General features: G+C 38.3%; 1 protein-coding gene across 1 annotated transcript in view; it reads right to left on the bottom strand.

Annotated features, from left to right (window-relative positions):
- The window catches only part of LOC145985564 (kinesin-like protein KIF26B), a 968,206-nt gene that overhangs the window by 753,936 nt on the left and 189,626 nt on the right, over positions 1–24,644 (bottom strand). Inside the window, exon 3 of the mRNA XM_083119635.1 lies at positions 4,387–4,492. Within this exon, the coding sequence (XP_082975761.1) occupies positions 4,387–4,492 (106 nt within the window). The remainder of the gene's footprint in view (positions 1–4,386; positions 4,493–24,644) is intronic.

The following is a 24,644-nucleotide window of genomic DNA, read 5'->3' as shown; positions in this document are numbered from 1 at the left end:
ATGATTCACTCCTGTCTGGGCATTCACGAAGTGCAGTGTTGTGTAAAGACCTTTTACCTCCGGTATTTTTGTGAGTTCTGAAGACACGCGACCCGCACTAACAACCCCCGCGGCAGCTCGTCGTTGTCAACCGAAGCATAAACCAGTGTTTTCGCCGCCATCTTCCCCACGATGAGCTTCCCTGAGAGAAATCTTAGGGTCGCGACCCAAAGTAGCTTCGTTAGGCGGTCGCCGAGACTCGCTCCGTGGCTCAAAACAAGTTACTCCGTCGCTCAAATTACGCATTCAAATTGGGAACACAGGCCCCCACCGAGAAGGAAGGAGGCCTGTTCCAAGTTTTAATGGGGTTTTCTTCGGTTGCAGTCGCCACTTGAGCTCTGTTTGCGAAGCACTCGGATACACTCCGAATGTCGAGCACGTTTTACGCAAGTTGGGAATCAAGTATTGTACTCGTAGCTTTGTCTTCATTTGACGCTGCATCAAGCTCGGTAGAAAGTGAGGGTGGAACTGGTGAAGTATTTTGTCCCCACACCCTCACCAAATGTTTATTAAAAAAAAAGGTCATTTACTACAAGAACGCATATCCAAAAATAATTAAAATGGACTTCTAAATAGGGAAAGTCTCAAATTTGATAATATTTGGAAAATATTTCGTCAAAATTAACAGGAAAAGTTCAACAAAATTTGAAGATTTGGTCATATCGACCAAACCAAGTAAAGCATTCATTTACAAGCTGTGAAACCAAAAGGAAAAAAACGACCATTTTAAAAATTATATTAATTCATGTCGCTTTATCTATTTGTATCCTGTTCTAAAATATAAACACAAATATACATTTTTCAATTTGCTTTCCTGATATTAAAAGTGATAAATATTATAAATTTTCATATTATTTGTAGTCCAAAATTATAAAATAGATTAATATGAAGATTTGAACACCAACCAGTCAGCTTATAGTTATGGTTTTAACATGGAAGTCAACAAATTTAGCAAATTTCATACACATTACAATACAAAATCAACAATTTCCATAGCAACCCATTGCCGTCCCATTATGAAATTCTGCACCCAAATAGTCAATTGACGTATTCAAAACATAGCTCTTTTTTGAAAAAAATAATTAAAAGTAGTGTTTTTGAGATATTATTAACAAAAAATTATATGCAATCACGGTTCCTCGCTTCCATTCCAGGCGAAGACACATTGCAGTGTGGCAGTTCTGAGGGAAAAAAAATGGAAAACAAACTTTGATTTTTGTTTGTATATGTTTTGCGGGCCAGTGATAGAGCACAGACAGGCTGAACAACGCTCAAGAATAAAGAAGGGACAATTCTGTTCTTAAATTTGAATAGAAAAAGAGTTCCTGATACAAGAAATGAGTAACAAAAAAATGCCCAACTGGTTTATTTTGGAGGTGTATGTAGATTGATTTAAAATTTTTGGGTGCGTCGGCACTTATGGCCATTTTGCACCCTTCAGTGTATGCGGGGGAAAATCCCCTTATCTAAAACCCTTACTTTCAAATTAAAAAAGGGGTGTAAAGAGCCCCTTGAGAAAGGTTGTAAACGCACCTACAAAGGACAAACACAACATATTGAAAAGATAGGGTTAGTGTTAAAATTACCTCAAGAACAGTATAAACGTCTCAAAAAGCTAAAACATCCCAACGTAGCTGGTAGATGACAGATCGTTGGGAAGGTTAAAACCCTGTTTGAGGTATGGTTTTATTTCAACGAAATATTTGAATAGAATATTGTGGCAACGCGTTACTTCTGGAAGAAAATTACTAACTTGCAAAATGTTACTGTTGATTGACTAGCCTCCACAACCCTGGGTACTTGGAATTTGCAAACTGTTCGTTTACGCGCGCAAAAAAAAAAGAAAAAAGTTGCATATAGATAGACGTCTCTATTGGAATGATGAGGCAAAGAGGGGGGGGGGGGGGTGCACGAATGAAAAAGGATTGATTTCCGAAGCGATCCAATCTCTCTTCCGAAGAGGAAACCCCGACTGTCACTCCTTCACCAGCAACCTCGACAGTAATCCCTCCAACCTCACCATCCACCCCCTCCCCCTCATTTCCCGGGCATCCGCGACAACACCACACTCGCACGTATTTATGCCGAAAGAAGCCAAGGAAGAGGAGGGCCGAATCAATTTTCGCACTTTGTGCTGCAATAAGCGGAAATGAAAACGATAGCGGGAAAATGACATTTCGGGGCGAGGGTGTGTTTTGTGGGGGCGAGGTCTTCCCGCGCCCTCGTAACACAGAAAAAAAATATATAGCATTCCCTGAGTCAGTGCAAGTCAGACATGGAAATTGAAAGCCGTCATTTCAGGATCCAGGTCTGGGATATGTTGTGATTAAGTTCATGGCAAAATTGTGTACACCCATATCGTCAAAAGCTAGATTTTGTATGTATTTGACTAGCAAAAATAGGCAAGTAAGTATTAAAACGAGAGTAAGTTTGCGAATTTTTACTTACAAATGCTCAAAATGTTAAGTTGAAATAAGTTCAAAAACTATTACACATTTTTACCGACCAACATCTTGAGCGAGTCTTTGTTTCAGACACGAATCTTGTGGCAATAATGCTCAAGTTTCTTGGGTGATGAAACATACTGGAACAACTAGACACTATTCCACGCTTGTCTTAGTAAAAATTGTGCAACAAACTGAATTTGCCAGAGAAATTAATGCTCTTAGTAATGGTCTACCCTTATGTATTTGCATATAATGTATATCCTAATTTAGAAACACGTACTTTGCTTTGGGGGGGGGGGGGGGCTGAGAGGTAGCATAATCAGTACATTTTAAGAAAAATCAGAATGATTTCTTTGAAATCGGTAAGTCAATTCGATTATCTTCTGTTGTGAATATTTCAGTGGTGCCAAATGTGTAATAGTTTATATCGCATTGCTGTCCATGTTTTCAAAATGTAAAAAGCGATCAGATGTTTTCAATAACCTGCAATGATATAGAAAATAATATGAGGGCTAACCACAGAAAAGAGAGGGGTGTTTATGTTGTCAACATAATAATCCTTCTTTATTTTTTAATAGCTAATTTTATTCGCGATTTGTTAGGTTCTATGTATGATTTTGCTTGGTTTTATATATAGATGAAATTACGAAGCTTATTGACATTAGTCAACATTGATAAACAAATAGGGTGCTATAATCTTGCTTGCAAATCGCTAAAATATTCTTCTGCACATTCGTGTTTCAGACGATTATGTCGCGCTGTGCAAACTGCCGTTTGTTATCTGGTTTCGCCGCTGGAGACAAAACTGTTAAGACTCTTAGCACGCGAGTATGCCATTCGAAACAGAAGGCTCTTTTCCCCAGCAACAAGGGGCGATATGGAAAAGGGGGAAGATGTTGACAGATAGGTGTTTCAAATGTCTAACTAAAATTTCGTTGAATGGCATATACAGCACGGGAAACAAGAAAGTAAAAGTACTTGCACACGAAACTTTATTGTCTGATTGTATTCTTCTTCTTCGCCTTTCTACCTAATTTATACTTTCACAAGGCTGTGTAAAGAAGATGTACACGCAGAGAGTCAAATAATGACCGTTGGTTGACTAAAGGACCTCTCTTTGGACCTACGTAGGGTAAAATGCAACAAACTAAAACTTAACATTTAACTAAACTGAGAATTGAAACTGCAGTGAAAGCCAAATAATATTAAAATGAAAAGTATGCCTTCATTTTCTGAGTTATTGTACACTATTCCTCCATGGCTTCGTGGCTGACTTCTTTAATCCTACCGTCTGTAGACGCTGTAGTCACTTCCGTATTAACCTTTCAGACGCAACTGATTATCCTATTATAAAATCAATGGCGTAAAATACTCCATGAACGCCTCACGCAGGGAACCTCATTTAAGGCAAGGATACGAAACTTCCAACTAGAAAGGCAAAAACGGAACTCACTAGCGTCACCAGACGGGAGGAATACAAATATCAGCATCAATACCATGGATACTTATTTGTAAAGGTCCTGGGCACGTCTTGCAATTAGTGAGTTAAATGCACAACAATACACAAAGTAATTTCAAAGTTCCCAATAATCTCTACTTTGTGTATGCTCATATTAGTGAGTTAAATTCAGAATATCGGAAAGATGTTTTGTTGTCAATTTAATTTGATCAAGCTAAAATATCGAAATATATGCAACAGTACGTTCAGCAAGATGATTCTATAAATATGTGTAAGGGGAAAATGTTAGCTGTCCTATCCTACAGCTAATCCTTGGTTGTTATTATACTACCAGAAACTCAGTCTTTTGCCTTGTGCGAAAGGAACATTGTTAGACAAAACATCATTATTAAGAAACAATAGATCAATGTAAGAATATATAAAAATAATACTCAAACTTACCACAGAAAAAAGGCGTGGGTTGATCCATGATTTAACATTATCTTCCAAATAGCGATGTGCAATTTGCGAGATGTGGCCATTCGACTGAAGCGACGAAAATGTTAAGCTGGAAAGAGCAAAACAGACTGTAAATATAAACTGGACAAAAACCAATGTTTAATTTTCTACCACTTTTCTTGTATAGTACTTATGAAATTATTATGGGTAAGTGGAAAAGAAGGCATTAATTCAAGCCTTAACTTCGTCATGTATATAAAGCCGATATAAACAAATAAATAAATTACAAATTAACAGAATTATACTGGCATTATGACCCAAGTTATGAGAACCACGGTGGATCTAGTGACTGTGTAAAAAGAAAGGAAAAATGTGTAGAGTGGGATGAATAAGTATTGCCAAGCGAACTGTCCATTGCCAGGTTCTTTCTACTTATTTTAGTCAATGAGAGCTTCAAGTATTGAAACAAAACGCAAAACAAACTGCTGAGTATTAAAACACTAAATGCTTATCAAGGCAAAATGTATTGTAAAAAATAGACTATAAACGTAACGTTTCAACCTTATAGCTAGACCTTCTTCAGACTCTGAACCAACTTCAAATGAATCTCTATTGAGAACATTTGCATCAGCATACGTACAAATGCAGTCCTTACGAGGGTCACTATTTATATTTTGAGCCTAACAATGAAAAAACAGGAATTTGGCATTGAAAACTGCTTTATTGTTTTTCGAAGTATTCTCCTTTATGGTCAATACACTTTTGCATTCGTTCGAACCATTTGTCAAAGCAGTTTTTCCAATCTTCTTGAGACACCTCCATAATATGGTTTTTGAACGCATCAACAGCGTCTTCCGCCGACGAAAATCGTTGTCCACGCAATTTATTATTGACATTCGGGAACAAGAAGAAGTCATTGAGTGCCAAATCAGGACTGTACGGCGGATGACCCATCAATTCGATTTTTTGACTGTTCATAAAGTCGGTTGTTAGACGAGATGTGTGACAGCTGGCATTGTCTTGATGAAGAATGATCCTACGGCGTTTGTTTGTTTTCCGTATTTGACCGAAGACCTCTGGCAAACAAATTGTTGTGTACCATTCAGAGTTGACCGTTCTACGTTCCTCTAAAGGCACAGTTGCCACATGACCAGTTTTCCCGAAAAAAAAAAAGGCGACCATTTGTTTCGATGTGCTTCGAGCGCGAACAACTTTTGTTGGATTGGGTTCATCTTGAAACACCCATACAGTCGACTGCTGTTTCCGTTCCGACTCATATGCATATATCCATGATTCGTCACCTGTTACAATCTTATATACGTCTTTTGAAGCACCACGATTGTATTTATTGAGCATTTGTTTGCACCAATTGACGCGAGCGTCTTTTTGAGTTTTTGTCAAATTGTGTGGGATCCAACGAGAACATACCTTTCTCACAGCTAAATGACCATGTAATGTTTTATATATGCTGGTGGAACTAATGCCTATGGTTGCCTCAATCTCACAGTATGTCACATGACGATCTTGCAGTATTAGGTTTTGCACAGCATCAATGTTTTCTTGAACAACAACTGATTTTGGACGACCTTCGCGAATCTCGTCGGTGAGCGAATGGTGGCCACGATTAAATTCGTTATACCAGCGTTTCACAGTGGCAAAGGATGGGGCTTCATCGCCAAATGTGGAAGTAAGTTGATCGAAGCACTCTTGTCTTGATAATCCACGTCGAAAATCGTAAAAAATCATCGCACGAAAATGTTCACGAGTTAATTCCATTTTATTGTTGTCGCGCAATCTCCAAGGCAACATAAACAACACAAATGAAGCTATTGACAAAACATTTGAAGTACGTTATGGTCAATAATGCCAGACGATTCCGTGCAAACGTCAAATCTCGCCTAACTTCAATCAGTGTTGCCAAGGCTCAAAATATAAATAGTGACCCTCGTAAAACCATGTAGAAAATAAGAGAAAATGTTATGAAAATAGTCATGGACATTTTGCCGAGCAATACTTGTGCATTCCACTGCACAACCACGAAAACAAGTTAGTCGGAGTAAATCTCGACCAATGCCCACCTGTATTTTGAGCAGAAAACGCATAAAGAAGGGGAAATATCACATTATCAATTCTTGGCGATACTGACGCAAGAATTAGCGAGCACGACTATCTTCAAACAATCACATATGCACCGAAGACCCCATTATGTACACAATATGGGGTTAAGAGTCGTGACATACAGAGTTTCGTTTCTCTCAGCTTAAAAAGGCTATAATCCCAGAACATTCATCCAGGCCATCTTCTTCACAATCGACAGACACGCCTTCCTAGGTAAACAATGGACAACACGGCCACTTTTATTGCAGCCGAATAGCTTATGCATTCAGAAGATTCCAATCGGAACAAGGATACCCACGACTTCCTTCGAAGCATTTGCAGCTGCTATTATTCCGAACGGAGCTCTTAAACGATTTCTTCACACTGTCAGCTCATTTTGTCGTCTCACTTCCTATACGATAACAATACAGCACCAACAAAGTTTAGGGCGTTTTACATCCATAATGTAAGAAGTTTCACGCCCTTCCACATGGTTCGGTATTCAATTTCTTTCAGAGTAGGTCGGCCACAAGAAGAGTAAGAAGAACTCCAGTGCGAATAATACTGAATGCTACTTCTCTTGTCATGAACTTCTTTTATCCTCTCGTCTGATAGCAAAGAATAGGTTGAAATGTACAGTAATTTTGCCTGTATGTGAAATGTTGTCCCTGAAACTAAAAGACGAACAACATTGAAAAGTTGCTAAAGAATGTCTTAAAGATCTTTGGACCTAAAAGAGGTGAGTGGAGAAGGTTATATAATATTGACCGGTAAAACAAAGGATTCTCGTTGGAAAATAGCTTGTAAGAGCCCTGTAAGAAGGCCAAGACGATGATTGAAAGACAGTATTAAGGAGGATCATCACGAGTGGATGGATCTTGCTCAGGATAGGGACAGACGAAAAACTCATGTTGCTGCGGCAATGAACCTTTGGGTTTATAATGCCAGAAAAAAGTTTTTGGTTGCTGTTCTTGTTACACTGTAGTACACTACATGCCAAATGTTTAAACCAAATTTCTATAGAAATAAAAGGTGCAGTGATTCTAGAGAAACAAGACAAGAACGACAATAAACGCTTCGAGGCTTGATACAGAACCGAGAACGACACGAGACTTTGTGCCCCAGACTCTGGGTTTCGTAACATTAGTATAAAATAAGGTGTTATACTAGAAAATTTTACTTAAAACCAAATTTACTTTACTGTAGGACTTATTCAGACATACCAAACGGATATCCACCTGATCATTTACAGACAGATCACATATTTCATCGTAATTGGAACATTAACCCTTTAGTAGCCACTGTGAACCTCTGCAGTGTGTTTTGCATACATTCAGGAAAACTATCGTAACATTGAAAGACTGTGTCAAACAGAAAACAAAAACTTAGAAAGTTTTTTTTGTCTTAACGACGTTGTATGTTGCTTATACTACATATTTAGAAATTCAAAGTGGGACCGGAGGGTTGCCCTTCCGAGACAGAGACGGTTGTTTATATATCGAGATGACCCCCATACCGTCTAGACGACTTTTATTTATATGGTACAGTCATGGGTTTCTCGGGCACCATTAAAAGTCAATTGTTGAGCTGATTTTAGAAGTGTTAATGATCGTACAGTAAGGATCAATTTGCAAATCATGCTGCACTGCAATCCTTACAAGTTACACTCAGGCTTGCATTTGTGAAGTCCAGAAAGGTATACATGCGGTACGAGCTTCCCGCCTGCACACTGAACCTCAAGGTCAGTAATTATCACAGCAGGAGAGGGGAGCCCTGTGCGTTGAGAAGTAAAAATACTGTTTCCTGGTTCTTCTGCCATGATTACAATGACATACTACACTGCTGCTCACAAATCCAACGACGAGAGGTTTCCCACTGCAAGAACGCGACCGACGAAGCCTGCTGTATCGCTCAGCCCCTCATACAACGCTACAGTACCGCTGCTCGCTCTGTAATCAACACATGCATACGGCGGGTTGACCAGACATAACTATTATTGCATCGTGTACTGCCTCATGATTTGTACAATTGCTTGGCCAAAATGGAATATAAATTACAAGAAATTTAATGAGGCCCATATTAACGGTGTTATTCTCCTGGCTGTACCAGGACCACTGAAATCTGTTCATGCACAGACAGGCTAATCGTGACTGGACCTGCAGTTCAATAAAGAGGGGACAGAACCAATGTGCACTGTGCCTCCACTGGGTATCGAGCCCGGAAACCCTTGATTACAAGGTGACGACGTTACCACTATGCCAATGGGGAGGCCACCACTGAACTCTGTAACCTTTGAACTGCTACGTAGGAAAACTGCTTTAGAAAGCGTTAAAAAGAGTAGGAAAAAAAAACAATTTTGAAGCCCGTAACTGTATTTCGGTTCACTTTCCTCTTCTGTTGACTCTTTCCCTGAAAAACGTGGCCCGGGGGGGGGGGAGCAATTTATCCGTCGTTCCATCCCTGATGGCGCGGCCATTGAGCATTCTACCACTTTAGAGGGTGACAAATTCTCCCCGATCCTCCACAATTCGCATTACTGCAGGACCATTAATCACCGGATTCAGGACGGACCTCTGACATCTCCGATTTCTGCATGGTCTCATCTGATGGAGCTCCAAGCCAGGAGAAACCAACCCAAGCGACGGTTAGTTAACTTCCCACTTCAGGCGAAGTATTTAAGCATCGCTCCCTCCCTCATCTGTTTCCCCATAATCCCCTTCGGAATGTTGTTTACATGAACGAAGAGTTTACGCACTTACAATTTATCTGTGTGCGTATTGGTGATTCTACAGCCTTCTTTGTTGGGGGGGGGGGGGGGAGTAATTTGCAGTGAAAAACTGTGCGTGATAGGCAAAACCTCATCCGCTGCCACCCCCAACGGTGCTAAACGGATGAGTTTGGAAATTATAATGCTGTTCTGAAGGTTTACGAGCGAAAACCCTTCCAAATTTGCGTCGCAATTGCTGTAATGCTACAGGAAGATACGAGTACTACTTACTATTAATCTAATTTCTTCAATTATTTGTAGCCGCTATAGTATGACCAGTCTACTAGGTCGGAGATGCTACATATGTGAATAAGAAGTTAGGCTCTGTCCGAAAGGTCCAAAATGAAAGCTTGAAGTGCGGTCTTGTCTTGGCGCAAGTGACGTCACCTATGAAAAACTCAACATGCTGACCAAGGCAGAAACTTATTTTATTTTAAAACATAAACTAAACGTAATGTTTTAACCTTCTAGCAAGGTCTTCTTCAGACTCTGTACCAAGTACAAATGAAACAAGTTACTAAACAGGAAGATATATATACACAAAAAAATCACTCCCCTCCAGACACAAGATTATTAGAAAGTTGTTTTTTTCTGGAACATTCCAGTAGGTAGCCTTCCCTTGTCAACTGTACTTTCACCTGACAGGCGATTTAGTTAACATTTCCTATCATCTGGAAACTGGTTGGACTTTTTATCTCACTCTCTTTTTCCTTTCTTTCTTTATTCCTCTTCCTCTTTCGCTCTTGTCCTTTCCACTCTTTCTAACATCTTTTTCCATTCTTTGTTTATCTTCAGTCCCCCATTCCAGTATACATCTTCCTGTTTTGTAACTTGTTTCATTTGTACTTGGTACAGAGTCTGAAGAAGACCTTGCTAGAAGGTTGAAACGTTACGTTTAGTTTATGTTTTCAAATAAAATAAATTTCTGCCTTGATCAGCATATTGAGTTTTTCATATCATGGAAACAAGGTTTAAAGGTGTTATAATGTCACCTAGTGCAGTTCGAAAGAGCCAATTAAACGAGGATTCGAGTTTGCTGTACGCATGACTTTAAAATGCAGTCTTCTTTTCTCGACTTCTACACTCGTTCACTTGTTTGAAATCGTGGAAATCGAACGTCAGCAAGATGTGGGTTCTGTGTGGAAATGTAAGCATAAGAACTTTTTAAAATGCCAAGTGATTTATATGGCGAGAAACAACTATTTATGAACCGGGGAAAACAATGTGTCCTTTGCGCTGCAGTCGAAGTTCAATTCGAAAAAAATTCACTTCCTGTCCACGACTTCAAGACCGAACTGCGAGACCCTTCTCGGAAGATGTTCGCTTCCATTACTGTCTTGTACCTTTCGGACACGGTGGGCAGATGCATTGTATGTGGATGCTCATACGGAAAAGATAAAGTGAGCTAAAATCATGATTATCTGGTTCCCGTGCACGATGAGGCAACATTCACCACGCAGTGATACCTAGCGTAAGACCACGTATTCGAATCGGTAAATCCACCGTTAAGTTGTTCCCGTCGCTTTCCTATACCGTTGAAGTTGTCCTAATCGAAAAGTTCACTAGTGGTAACAGTTGTCGTTTCCCCCCGCTAGGTGTCAGTTCGAACTTTAACCACCGCGCTCTGGTTCACAATATGGAAATAAACGGCAGACAACCAAACATCATAATGCTTTTCACCTGTGTATTTTTTTAGTTAAATTGGAAATGTGGTGTGTGATTTCTTCTTAACGATAAAATGTCCGCTAAACATAAGTTTTAGATCTTCTATGCATTAAACTTCTCTTAAAATTGAAAGTTGCAATGTGATTGCCAAACGTAGAGCTACGGCGAGTCGAACCGTGCAATTGCATCGCACCTTCTCCCTCTCCCCTCCAACTCCACCTATGACGCGAATTCGGACGAGAAAGGTACGGGGATTCAGCGGATGGAACGGTACGCACTCTACGCTGCAGCAGGTACGGATTCGGACACGAACTGGAGCACTGCCGAGTGCTTACAGCAGGGAACGGATGGTTTTGAACATCAGCAATATGCTACAGTAGTAGTGGTATTTACGGTAGGGACAGGACCGGAAAGTATGAACCCCCCTCAAGCAGATTTGCTTATACTTAAAACAAGCTCAACATGCCTACATGAGCTTTTTGCTCAAGTGTGGAACCCTGCCTAATCCAAGATTTTTGTAAAAATGCCCTCGGGAATTTCTCGGAAAGTATGAACCCCCTCAGATTGATTTGTCTATACTTACAAAAGGCACTTCTGTGAGATTGTTGTCCATAAATTTGTTAAAAATATGCCCCTCTTTTGGCCACACTTAAAACTAGGCCAAAAATGCTCATAAGAGCTACCCATACACACACACACATACACACACACACATACATATTTATTTCTGGTTTAAGTTCAATTGGGCACCAGGCTCAATTTGCATATCTAGTATTAAGATAATATAATTCTTCTAGAATTGCTCCGTGACTCTCTCATTTCTTACATCATAAACATATGATTTTTCCCCTATGAGAATAACACTACATATGGTGTCATCAGGTAATACCTCATGGAATTCACAGATAATTTTAATGTTTGTCCTGTCATTCACCACAACTTGTTTTCTTTTTGAAGTGTTGATTACAAACATGGGTCTCTGTGTTTTGAATTCATCTGGTGTGTAATACATGTCAGTACTGCCAGTAGTGACACGTTTGAAGGAAGAAAATGCCTCATATAATTTGAGGAAATCATCCTTGGACATGTCTAAATTATAATTTTCTCTAGGAAAAACCTCATTTCTGCCATTTTTAAGATATATGTTCTTGATGTTGCAGTTATCAAATTTACTTGAATCTTTTTCCTGATTGTTGTGTCTTCCAGTCTGAAACAGTACCACCACAAAATCAGGCATGTCGTATTGTATGCCGGAGAATGAATTTGTAGCATCAAACTCATAATATGTGCCAGATGCGGGCTTCTGTACAGATTGATATGTGTAAAATTGCAGAGGAATCTGTGGATTTTTTATTATATCAGCTTTGTATTTAAGAGCATAACTGGCCTCATATTCAACAACCGGGATTCTTAACTCCATAGTCTGAATAATGCATTTGCCTGCATCTGGTAGGGTATTAGGCAGAGCTTCCCCTGTAGAGTTTAATGTGCTGTACCTCATCAAAGCATTGTTATCATTTGCAGCTCTTCTAAATGTGATTCTTAACCCGCCCTTCCACATAATATCTTTGTAATCCGAGAAGAATCCTGGCAACAGGCGCATGGGGAACAGCACTGTGTGGTTCTTGGATAATATCTTATCACCAGCCTCAAATCCACCGATTTTGTAGTATGAAGCCTCTGTTTTGGATAATTTTAGAGTAGCCAAAGCTGTGGAGGTAATGCCGGGATAATCTATTCTGTTTATAACAACGCCATGCTTTCTGATCTCAATTTCAGAGAACAGATGCGGCACAAAATTGTCCACCAATCTTATATTTGAATTTGCCGGATAATCTGTTCCATCGAGCTTTACAACATCAAATTTGATGTATAGATCTGCTCTGTGAGGGTGTATAAAGCCATCCCCTACATCAAGATCAACCTCAATCTCTGTGTTGGGTTGATTTAAATTTGCAAATGTCCTCCTGTTTGGGGGGAATGATTGTAGCTCATAACTCTCAATATTTTCCATTGTATGTATTTTTATTTAAATGTTAATCTCTATGATTGCAGTTGTTGTGGCTCCAGCAAAATCAACTAATTCTTCTTTTTCATTAGTGACCATCAATTCAATGTAATCTATTCTGTTGTGGCACACAGGAAAATATAATGTTGGGGATGGATTGTAGATGATTGGCTCCATGAATTCGGAATTAGGTTTAAATGTTGCAATGATGCCAGTTTGTTTGTGAGTGCCTATGCCATTTGATTTGGTGATCATACCCTCGGCCACATTACAGTGAATATTCAGAGTCTCTATGGCTAAGAATTTAGGTATATTCATAGCAGTGTGTTTGATGCCTGCTTCAAGTTTTGTGTTGTTCTCAAAGCCTAACAGCTCTCCTATAGTACCCAGATCCACTGTTTCTGTAGCAGATACAATCTCTACTCTGTGAGTGACAGAATTTTGACTTAACACTACACCTCTGGGTAATTGAGCATTTAGAGTTGACAGATTATATTGCCCTGGAGTGATGACAATTTTTTGATCCCCTACTGCAATTGTGTTGTTGTGGTGTGTAATATTTGGGATTAGGTACATGCCGTAAAATGCTCTGAGAGCTATTGTTTTGGGATACACTATGTCATCATGCAATTTGAGTTTCAATATTGAATTTTGGCTGGTGAGATGGAATACCCCCATGATGTTTTAAATACCACAAGGCTTTTTGAAAATTTTCAATTGATGGTTTATTTATTTGAGACATATATCTAAGAACAGATAAACACAAATGTCCGCAATTAACATCTTTGAAGTTTTGAATACGGGCATTATTGTAATAAAGATTAGCTGATTTTAGATATTTTACTAAATTTTCAGGTGGAACACCTCCAAATGAATCAAACACAAATGCCTCATCTTTTAAATATTTAAGATAACAGATCCAGTGAGTGCCCTGATTTTTGTACTTATCCAAATTAACAATGCCACACTCTTTGTTGAGTGGTTGTTCTGGTAAAGAATCAGACATGTACACACCTCTAAAATTTTTGATGCCCAGTGGCTTGATTAAAGCTTCAATATCTTGGTTTGTAAGCGGCTCTTGTTTTTTTTAAACTTATTCATGGCTCTCTTAACACCTTTACCTTTTTTCTCCATGGCCAGGTTATGGCGCCTCTGCTCATCTAATTCTGCCCTATTTTTCTTGGCATCTATTACTGTTTTTGCTATGGCAGCTGATCCCCCGGCCAAGCTCCCCACAGCCCCGAGAGCAGCTAAGATGGCCGGGATAGTAAATATGAAACCCCCCACATGTGATTTTTTTCTAGATTGTTGTAATTTTTTTAATTGGGGGGTACTAAGCAACAATTTCATACCATGTCCCTTTGCAATACAAGAGCTTTTTTTCTTGCGCTGTTTTTTGGTTAAAAGACTATCAATAGTTTTAAGAGATTTGAGACCTGCATAAGGTATTTGATACATAACACCCTTGGCCTTCATTGTAGGTTTATTATATACATATTCACAGCCCCCACCCCAGTTTTTGTTTGGTGCTCATAGCTATGGTGGTTCCCAATGCTGCTATTTTTTCACTTAAAGAAGCATCTTTGCTTACAAATCTACCAAATGCAGCCTCTTCTAATTTCTTGTCTGCAACATGTCTCTTGTCAAGATCAGAATGTGTGTTGTATGCTATGTCATGGTCTCTACAAGCAGCATCTAGGGGATTTACACCAGGATCACCTCTGTTTAATCTATGGTCCAATTTTGTGCCTGGACCACAATACTGATAGCCTGGAATGTGTAGTTCAAATGGCAGCTTGTTTATAATGTCATTAACCAGTCCCCGACCCTCAGAAATATTCCAAAATTTGGGGGGTAGAGTATTAATAATTTTTATGAGATATCCAATCCCCTTAGGGTCATTCACTATAAAATTAGACAATTTTGTACTTATCATGTCCATAATTCCAACCTTTTCATTGTAAAAATTGTGGTTCCCAGCATTTTCCTCCCCAGCTATCACCAATAACCTATCTACAAGTTTCCTGACATCATCAACCCACACAAATTCTTTAGGCAGGGTGTTGTATTGTTTGATCCCACTGCCAGTCTTAATTTGTGACCATATGGGCTTGATTAAGTTGTTGTATTTTGCTCCACTGCTAGACTTGACTCTTTTTTGTGTGGGATCATTGTTCTGGTATAGAGCATCTGATTTTATTAATATTTCTTTGTAATCCTCATAATCTTGATCTGTATAGCTGCCAGGCCTTTTCCTAGTCATCAATTCCCACAATCCAGGTGTGCCGGGGTACTTAACAAAACCACCTTTTTCTCCGAGACGAGATTCTGAATAAACAATTATATCATCTCCCATAAATGTTACTCTGAAATTGCCAATTCTATGTATGATGCTACCATCAAGCTCTGTGTCAGCATATAAGCCAAACACCTCATCTTTATTGTCTTTAGGTGTGGTTAAATATTTTTGAGCAAGAAGACCCAATTCAATAGGATCCTGAGTAGCTTCAATTCTTCGAGGAGCAACAGGACTAGGTGTATGAATACTGGAAAGTGGGGTGAATGGATAATCTAATATGTTCCTTGCAGCTACAGGTACAAGCTCTGTGATCAAATCTTGATTTTGCTCTGTAACAGTTTTGATATTCTTACCTAAATTATTAATAGCATCAATTACAGGCTGTTCTGTTTGTTTGTGTTTTTCATAAATTCCTCGGTTCTCTGATTTCCATCCCTTAAATCTTTTTACAAGATAATCTCTTAACTTAAGATCATCAATAATTGGCCTTTTCATGTTTATTTATTTATATTTCAATGTCTAGAAAATTGTTGATTTTATTTCTATATTTGCCACTACTGGGTGTTCTTGTCATATCAATTGTGACAAACCCATAACTGTCCTGGTTCCAGCACCTGCTGCAAAATTTAGAAAAATCATTGTAGCTCAAGTCCCCACCTACATATTCATCATGTATGTGTTTGAGGTTGGTATGATCTTGATGAAACACACATATAAAATTGCTGTTGTCTCGGATCAGCTGCTTCGGTATTTTTGAAAAAGTCTGTGCCAGGTAGAAACAATCAATGTTTTTGTGCCGCCCCTGTGTAAAGAAATTTCTAACCTTGTTTTGATTATCCAGTATAATGTCATCAAACACAACAACAGAATTATCGAGACATTCATGAAGTGGCTTAACATCTGATTCAAAAGTGGCAATATCCAATCCATCATATAGCTTCATCAGCTGCTGATATTTTAATTGTTCCAAGCTCTTAGAGAAGATATACAAATGCCTGTTTTTCCAGTCTAACCAGTTGGGGGCCAATAAAAAATTATCAACCATTAGTGTAGTTTTACCACAAGCAGATGGCCCAACAATAAGACACCTAATATTATCAGGCAGCAAGTTGCCATTTCTTCTATTCTGTTGTTCAGGTTCTGGCAGCCTTTTTATAACATCCCAGGTGCTCATATTATCACTTTGTCTGCATCGATCCAGCTGTTTTCCGGATGACCCAGCCATTTGACAAATAACTTGTTGCCTTTTCTGCGGATGATTTTTTCTATGAGATATGTGTCAGGCTGTTTAGTTTTGCTGAGCTCTTGTTCATAGAACCTGCCTTTGAGAATTTCTCCTCGGTGATCTTTTATTATATATGTGTTAAGGGTCCCGGGTTTAACTTGAACCACTGTAAATAATTCAGTACTCCAGTTTCTTGTAAAGCCTCTTTTGAATAAGTGCTTATATTTGCTGATTCTTACTTGATCACCCACCTTGTATTTGGCCTTTCTTGTTGTTGCCTGGTATCTAGGATAATAAACAGTGCTGATCAATTTTTGCTCATCAGATGAAGTTACTTCAGAGGGTTTCATGTTGATTGTGGAATGGACCGAGTTGTTATATTTATGTAGAAGTTCTGGAAGAATATTAATCCATTTATAATTACCTTGAAGTGTAAATTGTTTATACATAAGATTTTTTAAGGTTCTGTTGAATCTCTCTACAATTGAGGCTTTGAGATCACTGTAACTCGAGTAATGTTGTATTGACTGGCTTTTAATAAATTGTTGGAACACAGAATTATAAAATTCTTTGCCATTATCTGTTTGCAAATAGCGCGGTGATCTTCCACTCTGATTGATGATTGTTCTGATGGCTTCTGTAACACATGTTCCAGTCTTGGATTTGAGTGGCACAGACCAGGCAAATTTTGAAAATGTATCTATTACAGTGAGTACATACTTGTAGCCCTTGTTGATTTTGTCTAAGTTTTTCAACTGTCCACTTGACAACTCAATCAAGTCGCTCTGCCATAAATCATCTATGCCCTTTGTGACTACTGGGAGTCTCTTAAAATGATGTCGGGCTTGTCTGTGTAATTCATCAACAATAATTTGTCTAGACATAATATGTAAACAAGAATATTGCAACTATGGGGTGTTCAGCAGCTGATACTGCAGGATTTTCTAAATATAATTTGTCTCCAATATGTATTTTAAATTCCAAAGTGCCATCATCTTCAGTATAGGCTGTTTCTAATGTATTGGGATCTGTAAAATCCTCTAACTCTACACTGGTGATTTTCACTTTGTTCTCAGCATTTGTTATTGATAAGGTAGGGTAGTGGTGTGCCTGTGGCTGATGCCAATATTTGATCTTGATTGGTCTCAATGTGCCCCCAACAAAAAACTGGTAATAAAATTGTGCAGGGGACAGCATATATATTTTGCCACCTGGTGTAAATGGTGAATCATATTCTTTGTTGGGGATGCTGTACAATTCAAGAATTACTGTATGTTTTGGATTCTCGATTATGCCTGTTATTTCCTTTTCTGCTGTAAGCAATCTGCTTGTTACAGATTCAAGGTGCTCATTGATGGTCCTAACAACATCATCATGGCCTGGCTTGATTTTTATGTCCACAATAAGTTTCTTGTATTGTTGCACAATCTCTTGAAGCTGGGTGGCAAAAACAGACAGAGCATTTGCTTGATTGGATTCCATGGTCCCTAGCTGTTGCTTGATATTGGCTACAATTTGTTGCAAATTTTCAACAACTGCCAATTTTGAATTTTGAGCAGTAAGATCATGGACCTGTCTTCTGATATCCTCAAACAGGGCATGCAGTTCACTAATATGTTGATTGGTTGGTAGAGTAGCCACTGTCTGAGTGAGATGTTTGATCTCTGTCTGGATATTCTTGATATCTTCTGATTTCAATATGCGATTCACAGCTCTCTTAATATTTTTAAGTTCCTGTGATGTGGGAAGATTTGATACTGTATTTTGCAAAAATTCAAGTGCCAATTTCACATTGTTTAATTCAGAAGCATCAGCCACATTTTGCATAGCATTTTGGAGCAGGGCTATATCTGCCTGAGTGGGTGTTGATTGTTGTAAAATTTCAAGCTTTGTTTGGATATCATCGATCAAGTGATGAAAATGAGATAGTTCAGATTCAGTGTTGAGGTTTTCAAGCTTTGTGATTTGGTGCTGGACACTGACAAGAGTATCTACAATCCCGGGCAGGCGGGATTCTTGTACATTTGCCAAATCACTTTGCACTGCTGCTATTGTACCTTCAAGATGGGTTATGGTACTTTGAATTTTTCCAAAATCTTCATATGTTTCAAGTTGCAGCTTAATATTTGCTACACTCCGAGTTATTGCATTCAAGGCATCAGAAGATGGCAAATTGTTCATAAAATTTTCAAGTGTCTCAATTTTTTCTTTAACCTCGGCTATGGCATTGTGCAGAGGGTCCAGATTAGGTATGTGGAGTGACTGAATCTGTTCCTTTAGAGTGGAAATCACTAGATCAAAATCTTCTTGTGATTTTATGCTTTTGACAATTGTTTGGAGCTGTGCCTGGACATTATTTATTTGCTCTTCCAATTGTTGTTTCAATTGCTCAGAGTTGCTAGCCTGGGTCTTAAATTTGGCTTGAAGAGCTGCTACAGCTTCTTCTAAACTTTGAAAATTATCCAATGTCGCCAAATCAGTACATTTTTGAAGCAGCACTTTGAGTTCAGAATCAATTTTAAGAAGAGGGTCCATGCATTGTGATTGTAAATTTGTAATTTCTAATTGAAGACTGGCATTGAGTGTAGTTTGTAAAGCTTGTAAATCACTTCTTAATTTCTTGACTCTGACATCAAGCATCAGAATCTCATCACTGTGATCTTCATGTCTTGTATGGCCAAATATATCATTAGGCATTTTTGTTTTAATGGTTATTTATTATAGAGTATCTGATTCTTAATTCTATAAAAAAGGGTATAAGCTTGTCATAAGATCCAGGGACCTCAATATATAAGCAGTCACCAGCAGAAACAGTATATACAGTGCCAGAAACCATGTTTGAGTGCTTAATTCTATAAATATTTCTCCCTACTGAAATCTTGACATCACCCTCAGGGGTTGTAATAAATTGCAATTGCCCACCTACAGGTAATTGGTAATGATTTAAATTATTGTTAAATATGTACAATATTTTGCCTGTTTCATCATCATGATCTGTAAATATGCTGTTCAGATGAATAATTAACAAGCCACTCAGTTTAGACAGCATATCAGAAGAGGGTTGTGGTGTTGGCAGGTCCATAATAGCCTGTTTTTTGAACCCAAATAAGTTCATAGGCATGTTTATTTATTTCAAATCATGCTCTGGAATTGGGCATTGATTTCCATTTTTCAAATCACAATGCCCCCATGGTAAAGTATGTATGCAACATGATAAAATGCATCTCTTATCATCATGTGGGTCCAGGGCCACTTTTCTTACAATATTTGAAGTCAATAAGTGATCCTCACTCTGAATTCTGGATTCTGATGTTTTGATTGAATTCTGGGATTTGAGGCAATTTTCATAATCTTCAAATTGGAGATCTTTTTCAACAGTAACTCTGCCAATGCCCTTGGCCTTTTTGGCAACAACACCACTACATGTTTCAAAGGTGTACATCTTGGCACTTAACCCAGCAAATTTCACAATAACATCACCAAGTGTCTCATCTTTTAACTTGCCAGGCACCTTTTTGTTGTGGGGTTGAATTATTGTATGTTCACTGGTATCAAAGTATTGAAACAATTCAGGCTGTGACATATCTTGATAAACATCTTCTGTTTGAATATCAAGAATAAAACTATCCGTGTCCATGTACAATAATTTTACACGATCACCATAAAAAGGTTTCAGCACATCATAATACAATGTTAACATATGTAATTTGGACGATTCCAATATCGCAGCCCCTACATAAATAGGTTTATCAAACTTAATCTTTGTTTTCTTCATGTTGAAAAGTGCCATGTGCTCATCATAAATTCTTCTGTAATTGAAGTTGGGCTTTGCAACCAATTTTTTGCTCAGGCTGGGGTCAGTAATTATTTTAACATCGGTATGTTTTCTGACATTTTCAATTGTTTTGCCATACACTGAATTCACCATCAATTTAAACAAGCCCTTATCAAATTGACTCTTTGCAGATGTTCGAAGCTCTGTATTTGTATCAATGTATGGTTTCAACCATTCTGAGTGCCTGAACCTCAAAACTTTTCCAATTTTGGTCACTTGGACACCATGTTTCATCAGGAACTGGAGGTTTTTGTAATATGTGACATATCCCTGTTTCGGCTCCAGAGTCATCATGAGCTTCTTCTGTTTAGAGCCAGGTGAGCACTGAACCTCGGGAATTGGGGGCAGATCAGAAAATTTGTTGTGCAAATTATCTGGAATTATCAGATCAACCTCTAAGAAGAGGCCATGGTTACTGTCATCATAATCCTGAAGATTCTGAATATTAAAATCTTCAACCCATTCAAGCCCTGCATATGGCAGTTTTTTCATCATGGCGTGACCATAGAGGCTGTTTGCATCTACATATGTTATATAATTTGATGGCCGTGCTGGATCATAATCAGGCATATATTTGTTATTTGCTCTGGCATATCTCTGGGAACATTGCACCATCCCTCCTCTTATACCCTTCTCCATAAACAGATACATATCTTGATCTTGGATCAGATCCAATTGCATGTTAGTGTTCAAAAACGTTGCAGCCCATGCTAGACCTGGGGCACTGAAAAAATATATTGGATCCAGTCTATAATTTTGCATGGAAGATTTTCTGAATGCCTGCATTATATCAGCTAAGAGGGTGACATCAAGTTTCGAATATGCCATGTGATAATCACGAAATGTCTTGCATTTTAAATTGTTCCACATCAACTGGGCATGGTGATAATCTTCATCAGTGATTCCAGATCCTCTGATTCTGCTGTAAAACTCTTCTTGTGGTGGCAGAGAACACTCATCAAATTTAGAAAAATCTGTAACATAGTCATATGGATATACACCCTTCCGCCTAATTAATTTCAGGTCCTGATTTGGAAACGAAGCACGTGTGATTTTCAAGTGATCATCAGATAATTGAGTGGCCAGTGTAGCCAGGCTAGCAGATAAAAATCTGTAAGAATCAAGAAATCTTATGTGAATAGGAACACCATCAACTTTAATTATCTTGCTAATAGATATATATTTTTCATCATTTTCAGCTAAAATGTTTAAATTCTGCTTGTCAAACCCCTCGTACCTGATCAGATGATGAAAATCATAATTGGATGCTCCATGGCAAAATATGGGGACAAATCTTGGTCTCTTGATCTGAATATTGCAGCTATTACACAGGGCCATTAAGAATTTACCATCTGTATGAGAATGGTGTTTCACCTTGATATTTATATCTGAAAATTCAGAATCACATACCGGACATTTTTCTGCATTGTTGAAATCCTCAATCTGTTTCTCTGTTAAAGGCAACATAGGCTTTGATTTTAATAAGATGTTAGATGCTATGTCACGGCACACATCTTCTATTCTATGTGCAAATTCTTTGATGGCATTTGGTCCCAAGTATAAGTGTGGCTCACTAGCTACACTATCCCGTATAACTATATAACAAAAGCTGGAAGGTTCATGTAGCTGGTATGGTGTAGTTGAAGATTCTTCAGGATCTGGATTGCAGAATGCAAGAGGTTTGAGATTCGATTCAAAATCACAGACAATATATGCTGGGTGTTCCAACAAGGCTTCAAACTTTTTGAATTTGCAATTTTCACTTGGATTGGGCATCACCATATGAACAGGTTTATGGTTGCCACAGTATTTCAGATGTTCAATTAACTTGTTTTTGGCAATTTCTGCACTCTCTTCACGAACCCCTTTTACCATTTTTTGACCATCAAATACAGTTAAACATCTTCTGCACAACTTGAATATTGTATTGGATTTGTCTAGTTGTTTTGTGACTAAAGCTTCAAGATTATGTATCAGAGTATAATGGTGTGTATCATCCCCTTCAATTAAGAGCAGATCAATCGGAACAGCAGAATCATCATCAAATGTACTGATTCTGAGAGGTGCTATCAAGCAATTGCCAGTGGAACAAATAAATACATTAATAGATAATTGTTTGCCATTGATATGCCTGGCCTTTTTTTCAAATTTATCAATATTCTGAACAGACATTGGATATTCTAAACCCTCCATTGCATCATCAAAATCATGTTCATGCTGTTTGTAATAACTTATTCTCTCAGGATGTCTTGAAGCTGGAAACAAAGCAGCTAATATACACCACAAAAAGCATTTCTGGTCGGTATTTTTTATATTAACCACGGCTCTTTTGTTTTTGATATTAGCAGGTAATGGCACATATGTAGATCCTTGTAATGAGCTGAATTCAGAAAGATTAACATATAACTTGTGTGATGAGCCGCATAGGCTCCATCCGGACTCTTTTGCTGCAAATTCAGAGTGTTTGATATTCAGTTGATCCATCAAACTGCTTATTATTTTGTCCGAATTTGCATTTGAATATACAGGTACAGTTTCTGTTATGTGGGGCTGTATAAATTTTGTGCCATTTGGCTTCTTATATTGTACAAACAATTTGAGGGAGAGCTTATAAGAGCCATTTTGTGCATTTAGAATTGCCTGCACATTAGGATTTACACTGTTCAAAAAATTCTCAATGCCACATCTTGGCTCTGATACAAACCGGTGATCTCTTAATTGGCCAGCAAAACTGCTATGGATAGGTTCATAGCGTGGCTGCTTTGCAGGTGAAGCATTAACAGGTGTTTCATGCCTCCTTTTCAGACCAGATGTGGATGGTTGTGTTAATGATTGTGCAGAGCAAGTATCTTTATGTGTATATGTGAAGTATTGCATGCTATATTTTTTATGGCATTTGGGGCATATTTTTGTGGGAGTTCTGTATTTGTCTGGGTTACAAATCTTTTGGTGCTTGGCCCAATTGGGGCTGGATATATTCTTATTGCATTGATTACAATATTTTTGACTTGGCATTTTTGTTGTTGTTTATTATATACAATTTCCTGGGATTCAAATCAAAATTCTATGCTGGATAAAAATATCAGTTGGGTTCAGCACTGTGCTTTGTATGTGTGTGTATGTGTTTATGTGTGTATACACTTAATATTTTTGGCTTTGGTATTTATATACAATTTCCTGGGATTCAAATCAAAATTCTATGCTGGATCAGTTGGGTTCAGTCCAGACAAAAAAACTGCATAGCTCTATGTCAATTAGTTCTTGAGATTTTGTATTTAGGAACCACTTTGGCCCCCCTGCCAAAAATTGGCTTTTATTGTATCAGTGTATATTGTCTCTATGACCTTACTTGGGTTATTCCGCCAAATTATATGCTTCAAGTCTCCTATACTTTGGTGGAGCCTGTTCAGGTTCTGCCCCCCACTTGTGGGTTCCACTGCCGATCCAGCAATGGTGAAGAATCTGCACTGTGCCCTGGCTTATATAGATTTACAGAGCCAATAGAAACACTGCTTATTTAAACGTAACACATAATCACATTATGTCATAAGCAACCAATCAGAAAACACCACATAATCACATTATGTCATAACCATTTAATCAATTAATATTGTACAACATGATGCAATAGAAGTGGACCGGGAAGTAAATATGTATGGATGTGGGTGGGTGGGTGTGGGGGTGTGTTGGGGATGCATTCAGAAACATGAGCTCTTCTCTAATATTTTTTGCTGAAGTACTTTCTTCTGAGCGTACATCCCGTTTTTCTGCTGAGCGTACATGCAATCCATACTGCAGCGCCATGCCTCCCGGTGCGGCGGCGGAATTGTCTGGAACTAATCGATGGCAATAAGACTGCGGTGCGGGAATAGAACTGCCCGGGCGGGGAGAGAAACTGCCGCTCCAAATATTGATCCCATTGCTTTGGGGCCGTCATGCGCACATATTGTTCAAGTATTGATCTTATACCCTCTCGGTGCTTGATTTTATATATGAATAGATTACAACAAACAAGCTGGATGTAACAAATGCAAAATATCCCAGTTTCAATTCAATCCATTTATCTGAATCGAAGAAACCAACAATTCACATATCCCCATATCATTGTATGCTTGCCCTATTAGTACCTCTTTTGCTGTTGTGCTCAATTAATTTTCACTAATTGGCAATTTTCTTGAAGAGGCCTAATAGAACAAGATACGGCGGTATGAGAAATATGTGAATTAAAGATATTTTAGCAATATACGACGTCTTAAGAAAGGCATATTCAGCTCCAAAGTACTTTGTCTAACACTTACTACCATTCCCTATTACTGGCAAAAAAAGTTAAAAATATTGACATATTGAAAAAAATTGACTTGTTCC

Source organism: Lepisma saccharinum, chromosome 3 (genome assembly GCF_977018435.1).
Source record: "Lepisma saccharinum chromosome 3, izLepSacc3.1, whole genome shotgun sequence".
NCBI classification, from domain to species: Eukaryota; Metazoa; Arthropoda; class Insecta; order Zygentoma; family Lepismatidae; genus Lepisma; species Lepisma saccharinum.
The sequence above is the reverse complement of the archived record's forward strand: the minus strand, read 5'-3'. Positions and strand labels throughout refer to the sequence as shown.